Consider the following 9,623-nt stretch of genomic DNA (forward strand, 5'->3'; position numbering starts at 1 on the left):
TCACGTGGCTTGAGCAGCATGGAGATTCAGGGCAACTTGAGTAGGAACCAAGAAGGCGACGTCAGTCCCGACATCCACGGTTGTCCTCTTCAATGTCTCCTGACTCGGTGACGTTCCCCAGTTGGACAAGCATTCCCTGAAGGCAACTTCTAATCCATTCTCCCCCATTTCTCCGACGTACGCAGCCAGGAGGCGCCTCAGATCTTCTCTGAAGAAACAAAGTTATTTAGATACGACCAGGACGACAACAATCTTCACCTACACCTACACCAATCTTTGTTCTTCCTGATGCTGGGAATGTCTTATGAAGTGAAGAGATGCGAGTCCATGTCGTTGACTCCCGCCAGATAGTCCACTTCGGCGGCGTTGTGGAACAGTTTTCCGGGGTGATCGGGGAGGAAGTCTCTGTCGGTGACGGGAGTCAGCTTCAGGCTGAGCAGAGTTGGCGCTGAAACGAAAGAGAACGTTGAGGCAAAGAGGAAACGGTGTGAAAAGGGTGAAGACTCTCACTGTCTGGTGAACCCGGGGACGGACGAGGAGCTGCCATGGTCAGAACGCCAGCGTCCTTGGATTTCAGACAGTCCACCATCTTGTCATCCGTTTGACAGCCAACCTTCTCCGCAACCTGAGCACAGATTTACTTTTGTCTCACCTAAAAAGGAATACTCCAAGTCATCTCTATTTGGAGGGAGGTTGGTGGGTGAGCGTAAAGGGTTACCTCCTTGGCCGTTGTCCATGGATCACTGTTGAAGGCCCAAGGGCACAAGGCCACACCACTCTTAGAGACAGCTCTACGAATCAGCCCTTTGTTATGTTGCGAGAGGGTCTGAAAGAAAACGATACGATCAAAGCAGCATGAAGAAGGCGACATTTGCACCTCCATATTTCTGAACTGAACCGCAATGAACTGCAGTTCACTGTACGTTTCTGACCTGGAAGCTGTTGTGTTGTTTCTTTAATATATTGAGAATTTCTTTGGTTTTCAGGTTAAAGAATAAAACGCACATTTTTAAACTTAATATGACGAGACATTTGTTACCTTGGAGAACATGAGGGACCCAGATGTTGAGGTAGAGACAGTCCTCACTGCCAAAGTGGGACGTTATCGTCAAAGACACCTGAGAACATCTTGGACCAAATTTGATTGCCTTGAGAGTACCTGAGGATAAAGCCTTGAATCAAACATGGATCCAACCATCGCATTTTTAACACATCCGCTTTGTCCTTTATGTGTTCATCATCCGTTCAACTTGTGTGTGATGGAGAGGGCACCTTCCCAGCCAGGGTGAGGTTTGGGTTTCTCAAATAATCCAGGTTTCGCAGCAAAAGGAATTCCTTTGAAAACTTCCACAGAGCGGAACAGACCCAGAGGAATGTTTTTCCCCTGAACACTGCCCCCTTCTGTCCGCACCACTCCCAGCTACAAAACAGAGAAAGTCCTCGATAAAGGTTCTTTTATCGCTGTCATGAGTCCAAAAATGAAAGAGACTTACAGACGCAGCACACGATGAAGCCGTCGACAGGAGAAGAGCGAGCTAAATCAGCACTCGATATTTAACTTTCCAATCGTCATATGTAACGTCATTATTATTTTTCAAGTATTTGATGTCGAGCAACACAAATGTCTTATGTTGCCCTTCAGTGTACAAGTGCTTCATGTGTTTGAAAATTGCAAATACTCTGTTTTTTAAAGACAGTTTGAATGATTATAAAAACACTCGTCTGTGAAACAGATGGCTGGATTCTCACACTGACACACATGCTCGAGATAAGAAACATGGAAATAACCTTTCAGTGTTTGTCAACCCTGGAGAGAAAATAAGTGGCGGATATAGATGACGACGAATGATTTGTTAATTTTATAATTTAATTAATCCGTTATGAAATAGAATGGAACGTTATTATCGGCGATAATTTACCTATCATTTAAACTGATTTCCAATGAAATTGTCATTAAACTTGGCAAATTGAATAAAGAACATATAATCTCATTTTAAATACTATCTTGATCCTTAAAATCTTTGCAGAATTATTACTTTATGATGCATTTTGGTGCTTGTGTTGTTCAAGTGATCTCCAAAAACTCTACCATTGAGATCATTGCTATCATTGATTTTATAGGGATTTAAAAAATAAATATACATTAAAAAATATGAATGAGCTGCTTGACAGAGGTCTGCACATTCTTACGTGTTTTTATATATATATTCTATATAATATTTATCACTTTTAGGGGTTTTGTTGAGAGTATGGAGGCCTCTAAGATTAGTGTCAGTTGGATAAAAGTAAATAGATATAAAAACACATCGGGGTTTGTTTTTTTTTAAGTGAATGGATCTATCTCTAGAGTTTGATATTCTAATTCCAATAACTCAAAAATAAATGTTTTTAAAAAATTTATTTGTAACATTTAAATTCAATATAAACATGTTAGTAGTGAGGAAAATATAACTTTTAAGAGCAGCTTTTATTTATTCTGAGATTTTCACATGGATGTTCGGCAGCACGCTGGTCCAGAACTGCACGTATCGCATTCTCAACTTCTGTCTCACGTAGCTCCGGTCCATGTCAGAGTGGATCTCCAGGTACTGGTGTCCGGTGCTGGTGAATGTTGGCCACTGGGCAGGAACACTCTCCGGGCCGTTGTTGGGGTTTCTTTAGAGATGGAAGTAAACGTTAGATCTTGTGGAGAACGTCAGGATAGATTGTTTTTTATTAGAGTGAAGGGATCATACCCAGTTCTGGCAAAGTTGGTCCAGTAGGCGATCATGTAGCCGGAGACGCGGCGGTGGCTCGGCCAGTATCCAAGAGGGGTCTGGAAGGGCTTTCCGAACACATACTGCAAGTCATCAGCATGGTCGGCTCCCATCCAGCTGGGGTAGGGCTTGATCAGGCCAGCCATACGGTTCTGCTCCGAGAACAGGTAGGAGTAGGTTCTACCGGTGCTTTAGAAAAACAAAAAAATGATTGAAATGGTTGAAACCTTTTTTCTTTGAGGTCCTTTCAATGTTCGTTTATCTTGGACGATTGCAAAGAAGTTCTTACGTGGCGTGAGCAGCATGAAGATACAGAGAAGCCTGAGTGGGAACCAAGAAGATATAATCCGTTGCGATCGCCACAGCAGTTGTCTTGATGTTCTCTTTGGTAGGATTCGCTGACCACGCGGAACTGTACAATTCAAAAGCCTCCTCCATGCCTGCAGAGCCTTTCTTCGTGTACGAAGCCAGGAGCCTCTTGATGTCCTCACTGAGGGCAGAAAGTTGAATAAGTCTTTTATTATTTATTTATTTTTCTTTGCTTTGCTTTAATGCAATTTGCTGCTTATTTATCAACCACAAGCTTGGATATGATGGGACTGTTGGAGGTAACTGGAACAGCTTAAATTCAAATACATATTTTGTGGCTTTTGGGGAAAAGAAAAAGGAAAATATTAATAATAAATACATTTTTGGAGAATTAGCACAATGAATGTACAAAGATATAAACTATGGCACACAACCTGAAAGAACAGGAAAGAAACTGCTCAGACTGGACATTGTGGTGATAAAACTAATGTGTAATAAGAGAAAAATCAATAATAATTATAGAAAAAAGGTTAAGAATAACATATAAACAACAAACATACAACAGAACAGAAAGTAAAGTAATATTAAGAGTGTTATCTGAAATATGAAAAAGTAATCATTGTATTTTTTGGAATTTACCTAAATATTAGTAAGAAATAATGTTTTATGACTAAAGTTCTGTTCTGTTTATACCAGGGGTCTCAAACATGCAGTCTGTGTTCAATGTCAGATGGTGAAGGAATAAAAATCATCACATAACATTTAAGATTGTTTTTAAATAATAATAAATCAAATTAGAAAAAATAATGGTCCAAATCCACAGTAAAGCCACAGAAATATCCAAAAAACGTATTACTGAAACTCTTCTGGCCCCCGGACCAGTTGAATTGAAGACATCCTTGTGGCTCACAACACCAGCTCTATTATACTATTACCAACCTCGTAGATATTGTATTACATTAATGAATTGATGTTTATCGCCTGAAATATTTATTTTATAGACAAAATTATAAGTGAGTGTCATCATGATGGTTCGACTAGACGCGTGTGACTCACACAGGTGTTTCTATCAGGTGTGAGTTGATGGAGGGAATATCAAGGCCAGTGAAGAGGTGACCGTCCATGTCATTGGCTCCGCCCATGAAGTCCACTTCTGCGGCGTTGTGGAACAACTTGTGCGGCTCATCGGGCAGGAAGTCGCCGTCGATCACGGCTGACAGGATCAGGTTGTCCACGATAGGGTCTGACAGAGAAGGAAAAACCTTTTCTGTCAACACATCGTTTTATAATGGCGACCGTTACGTACTGTCAGGTGAGGTGTTGATGTTGAGGTTTCCTGCCATGGTGAGCAGCACCGGGTCGGTCATCTTCAAACAGGCGGCCATGCGTTCATCTGTGGGGCACTTGACTTTGAGGGCCACCTTTTTTAGTAGATAATGGGAAATAAATTGTAAGTGTTTACAAGTCACTTCATACACCAGGTGACCATAACTGTCGATTGTAACTTTGTCAATTTGGCCAAAATCATTCAATATTCCGGTGCTCAAGGTTCAGGTCGACAAACAAGGCCTGATGTTCGAAACCCAAAAACCACCTCCAGATCTTCTGATGGATTTGCAGCGACGTTCCAAGGACAACATAAAGAGACAGTTCCTCAGTGCGTACTAGTTTCCACTTAACTTATTTCTCTTAATTGTATTTCTGTAACCACCAGGATACTTTGAAGAAAAAGTAGGAATAAAAAAAACATCAAACAAACAACGAGAAGAGAGAAGAAGAAAACCTGTTTTTATCAAGCTTTGTGTGCTCAAGGGGCTGAAACCTTCAAACACCTTTGATCCGCTCAACAACTGATCCATCTTTTAAAACTAATGATTGTTATTTTCACACCTCCATCTCAGGACAATAAAAAAAGGCTTTTAAATTAACAAGGTTGCAGAGTTCCTTACTTCTGGCAAACCCATTTCATCAAGGCAGATCCATAATATATGACAGATAATTGATTCCGAGGCTTTTTTCTTACAGTCTTTTTCACCCTCTATTCTGAGTTCATTCTTTCTTCTTTGCTTGTGTGATGGTTGCAATGACGAATGTTTTTGTCTTCTTTTGTTTATCCATTATTTCCTGTTTCAATTAATATATATATGTAATTTATATCAGTCTACTTTTGAATAAGATCTCAAGTTGTGTCTCATGTGTGTAACATGCTTTAGAGATACAGACGAATAGACTGGTTATTTGTGTCTTCAAAGTGGACAACAGTTATTTTTGAAAAACTATTTAACCCTCTGATATCTATCATAGTTTTCACTCCTCCTTGAGTATTGGTGTCAGCGAAGAAAAATACTTTTTGTGTTTGAACCGAGGCTCAACATCCAGTTTGAGAAAGTGAAGCCAATGCGGAAAAGCAAAAAGCTGTAGTTCATAAAGTGTCCACTTGAAGCTTGCTGCAGACTTTACGAAATTAAAAATTTTCTTGCACAGGGTCTTAAACGATCACATCACTTTTCTAACATTTTTCTTTTGAGTATTTAAGTACGACATTGCCCAATCATAATATTTTCATCAAGACACCCCGACCTCCACCTCTGTACCAGAACTAAATTAAATTTTTCAAGAAATTTCAGAATCGTTTAAAAAAACTTTTTTTTTTTAAATAAAGTCTATGGATGGAAATAAATCCTTGGATAATAATTTGTTGATTCTGGAAGAAAAAAGTACAGCGTTATAATTCCAAACCCATCACGTACCTCTTCAGCGATCTTGCGCGGGTTTCTGATGACACCCCATGGGCAGAGGGCAGACCCACTCTGGGTGATCGCTCTCTTGAAAAGTCCCTTGCTGTGTGGAGTCAGAGTCTGTTCGCCACATGAAGCAGAGACACGGTACAGAAGTAAGTATACAGCCAAACTGCGCTCTTGGAAAGTTAGGAAAACTCATCGTACCTGGAAGTTAACGCTAGCGCCTCCCGCCGACTCTCCGAAGATAGTGACGTTGTCGGGGTCTCCTCCGAATAATTGGATGTTCCTGTTCACCCAAGCGATAGCAGCGTGCTGATCCCACAGACCGTAGTTTCCTGTGGTGAAGACAAATCAAGAGTTACGTGCTGTAGATGAATCAAGACGCACAGAATCACAATCATCGTGGTACTTACCGGGAAGGTCCTGGTCTCCGGTGCTCATGAAACCCAAAGTCCCCACTCTGTATCCAAGAGTCACCACGATGACATTCCCTCGCTCGGCGATCTCCTTCCCGTCGTAAAGGTAGTTGTCCAATAAGTTGGCACCCATCGAACCCCCTAACAGGAACCCTCCTCCATAGATCCAGACCATTACGGGCAGATTTGTGGACACTGAGGAACAAAAGAGTTACTTAGTTGTATTGTTTTTATACAAGTGGATCTAAACCCAACCCAATTAAATTGGTAGGATTTAACGCAACCAGCTCTAACAGCAACCATGAAGGCAATATTGTCTTCACTTTACTTGACAAATTAAATGACCAAAAACACATACATAAATGCACGAAACCAAATGACCTACATCTATTTTTTATATTTACAGTGTATACATCTTAAGATGTTTCTATTTGTTCAGGCTTTTCCTTGATTTTCTGGAACTCCTGTTGTGTTATCAGTTTTATCTTGACCTTTAAAGTATATACTTTATTGAATATTGTTTTGATTGTTTAAGCGCTTTGTGACCTTGGTCTGGAAAAGCGCTCTATAAATAAAAATGATTTACTTACTTACTTACTTAATACCCAACATTACCCTGTTATAAAAATACACAAGGATAGCATTTGAAATATCACAGAAGGCTCAACGTAACAGTCATTTCTGGATCCCATTATAAAACACAGATAGAAGCAATGAGTAAGAAATAGGGACCAAAAAGTTGGCTACCAAAGATTTTAGGTCGAAAATCGCCAAAAGTTCATTTTAGATTTTACGCTATTGGGAATCAGTTAACAGTTAAAAAGTCTGCTGGTGCAAAAGCGAGTCTTGGCTGCGGTTTATTTATCTAGAAGATGAGATGGAAAAACATTTCTAGGTTTTGCATGTAAAAGTCAAGTGAGAAAGTCGAGTACTTGTTCCACCTGCTGATTACAGAGTCGCACACGTCATATTTTACACACAACTTGACCCAAGATGAACGGCGGGTGTTACTGACGGTCAAATGAAAGTTCACCAAAGTCGAACCTACAAGTAGTTTATATTTGTAGATTGTTTTCAGACTTACTTACTTACAAATGTTTAAATTTGCACTCATTCAAACATTTGATGTGGCCCCATTTATGAAGACAACATTTTTTTGAAATAATAACATTTAATACGCAAATAATACCCATTTAATTATTTAATATACAGTACTGTTCAAAGGTTTTAGGCAGGTGTGAAAAAATGCTGTAAACTAAGAATGCTTTCAAATATGGAAGTGTTAATAGTTTATTTTCATCATTGAACAAAATGATGATTAACCCTTGTGTTACTTCAAGGTCAAGGTGACCCGGCGGACCGAAAAACAATCTGTCTATGGCATTCCTTGTGTTGTCCCTGGGTCAAGGTTTTTTTTCTGGCTTCCGGGTCACCTTGACCCTGAGGTAACTTAAGGGTCAAGAGATCAGCTTTTCGTGTTGCAACATTATTCCTGAAATTGTAGCATTTAACTGTCTTCAGAGCATAGAAGTGATATTAAAAAATTATGTTATACAGAAAGTAAATGAATCGATGGATGGATGGATGGATGGATGGGTAAATGGACAGATAAATAGATGGATGATGGATGGGATGGATTAATAGATGGATGGATGGGATGGATTTAACTTAAACTTAAAATAATTTCAGGATCCAGATGGTAAGAGAAAAAAACGACTAAAGTTAATCAAGTATTCGTTTTCATCAAGTTGCTCGGATCCTAACTTACCTGTTCGACCGTGGGGAACCCAGATGTTCAGGTAAAGACAGTCTTCGCTGCCTCTAGTGTCCGCCTGGAGGAGGTTCAACTGCAGGCATCTCGCCCTGTACTCAGTGGTTTTCATCACACCTGAACAGTAGCAGAGATGTAGCAACCGAAGCTAACAGCTAATTACAAGTATCTATCCGGTCATTATCGAGGACTCACCATCCCAGCCCGGGTGACGCTTCGGTTTCTCGAACCGCCCAGGAATGTCTGCAAAGGGAACTCCTTTGAAAATGTCCATGTGGTGTCGGAAGCCGAGGCGAATGTTTTTGCCCTGCACCATGCCCCCCTCAGTGTACACCACCCCCAGCTGTGCAGATTCAAGTAAAAGAGAAACGCATCATTATTTCCACGTTTAAAGGTCACAATATGCTGTAACTTATTTGCATTTGAAACAACAATTATTGAGACTTGACTCAGTAGAACTTAGTAAAATAGTAAAGTAGTAACTCACGGAGGTAGCACACACTGATTTGAAAAACAAAGCAACAGCTGCCAAAATCCCAAGTACGGCCATCGTGATCTGGTTGGACAAATTTGGTTTGTTTGCTGGCCTTTTATAAAGATCGCCGACGGACCCCTCCCTCCGCGAGGGGCTCGGCTTCACCTGCACCAGCCAACTCCCCCAAATATATCAGGAAGAATTTAATGTTTAACCACCAATGGTTGAGTTGAACAGACAGACTGGAGTATATTTTAATAAAAGTAAATTTTATCAACAGATGACATAACAAAGACGAACAAAACCCTGAGCGAAGAATTTAAAGTTAAAACAATTTCTTCTTCAGAAAGTTAGAGTTTGGAAACTGGAATATGGTTCTTTTCAAGCCGGTGAAATAAGCAAAGATAATAATGCAATAATGTCAATAATGTTTAAAGATGTTCTTTTTCCATGTTAGGAAACCGACTTAGAGACACCAGATTTAGCGAACAAGAGGTTACGAGAGCCGAGTCCATTGTGATGTAATAATGGGCTCCAGCCAGCTGTGATCACGCCCCGCTTTGTTTATACAACGAGACCCTTGGAGGTGGAGACTTCCCGGATCGATGAAACCTGACCAATCACAGCAAAGTGGGTGAGGTTATGGTAAAAAAAAATGTAATCAAATATTGTTTTATAGTGGGCGGAGCTTAAGATCATTTTCTAACGTAAATATTTCAATGAAAAAAGAGTTTTGTACAAACAGACACATACTGATGATACAATTGAGTCCAACATCTATTTAAAACACACTTAAAGTGACCCTGACATGAATTAAGGTTTCCTTGACTATATTATATATATATATATATATATATATATATATATATATATATATATATAATCAGGAGACAAACACAGTGATATTTGAGAAGTGAAATAAAATGTAACTATTCAGCGCACTTTACACAAGGAGATGCTTTATGGAAGAGTAATGCGGAAAAAAGCCTTTTCTCTGCACACGCCACATACGGGGTCGCTTGAGGTATGCTAAAGCACATTTGGACAAGCTAGCTTCATTTTGGAATAAGTTGCTGTGGACTGATGAAACTAAAATAGTTATTTGGGCAGCATTACAAGAAAAGAACTTGCTGCCTAAAGTAAAATTTGGTGGTG

At 39.9% G+C, this 9,623-nt stretch overlaps 1 protein-coding gene and 1 pseudogene across 1 annotated transcript; both read right to left on the reverse strand.

Annotated features, from left to right (window-relative positions):
* On the reverse strand, window positions 1-2,101 carry LOC148079484 (bile salt-activated lipase-like; annotated as a pseudogene).
* A 351-nt stretch (window positions 2,102-2,452) lies between these two features.
* Window positions 2,453-8,558, reverse strand: LOC148079485 (bile salt-activated lipase-like). The gene is made up of 11 exons (XM_087792478.1): window positions 8,481-8,558; window positions 8,189-8,336; window positions 7,991-8,110; window positions 6,220-6,417; window positions 6,011-6,141; window positions 5,816-5,923; window positions 4,372-4,486; window positions 4,122-4,308; window positions 3,046-3,246; window positions 2,736-2,945; window positions 2,453-2,655 (listed from the first exon to the last, which is right to left on the reverse strand). The coding sequence occupies exons 1-11, from the start codon at window positions 8,541-8,543 to the stop codon at window positions 2,472-2,474; spliced, it is 1,665 nt and encodes a 554-aa protein (XP_087648604.1). The 5' UTR covers window positions 8,544-8,558; the 3' UTR covers window positions 2,453-2,471.
* Window positions 8,559-9,623: the final 1,065 nt, after the last annotated feature.

The sequence above is a fragment of the Callionymus lyra genome, chromosome 5 (genome assembly GCF_982586985.1).
Source record: "Callionymus lyra chromosome 5, fCalLyr1.hap1.1, whole genome shotgun sequence".
Taxonomy (NCBI): Eukaryota; Metazoa; Chordata; class Actinopteri; order Syngnathiformes; family Callionymidae; genus Callionymus; species Callionymus lyra.

Coding starts and splice junctions, on each gene's coding strand:
- LOC148079485 (XM_087792478.1), bottom strand. CDS start 8,543: ATGGCCGTACTTGGGATTTTGGCAGCTGTTGCTTTGTTTTTCAAATCA. Junction 8,337..8,480: donor AATCAGTGTGTGCTACCTCC/GTGAGTTACTAC, acceptor GAATCTGCACAG/CTGGGGGTGGTGTACACTGA. Junction 6,418..7,990: donor GGTTCCCCACGGTCGAACAG/GTAAGTTAGGAT, acceptor TTTGTTCCTCAG/TGTCCACAAATCTGCCCGTA.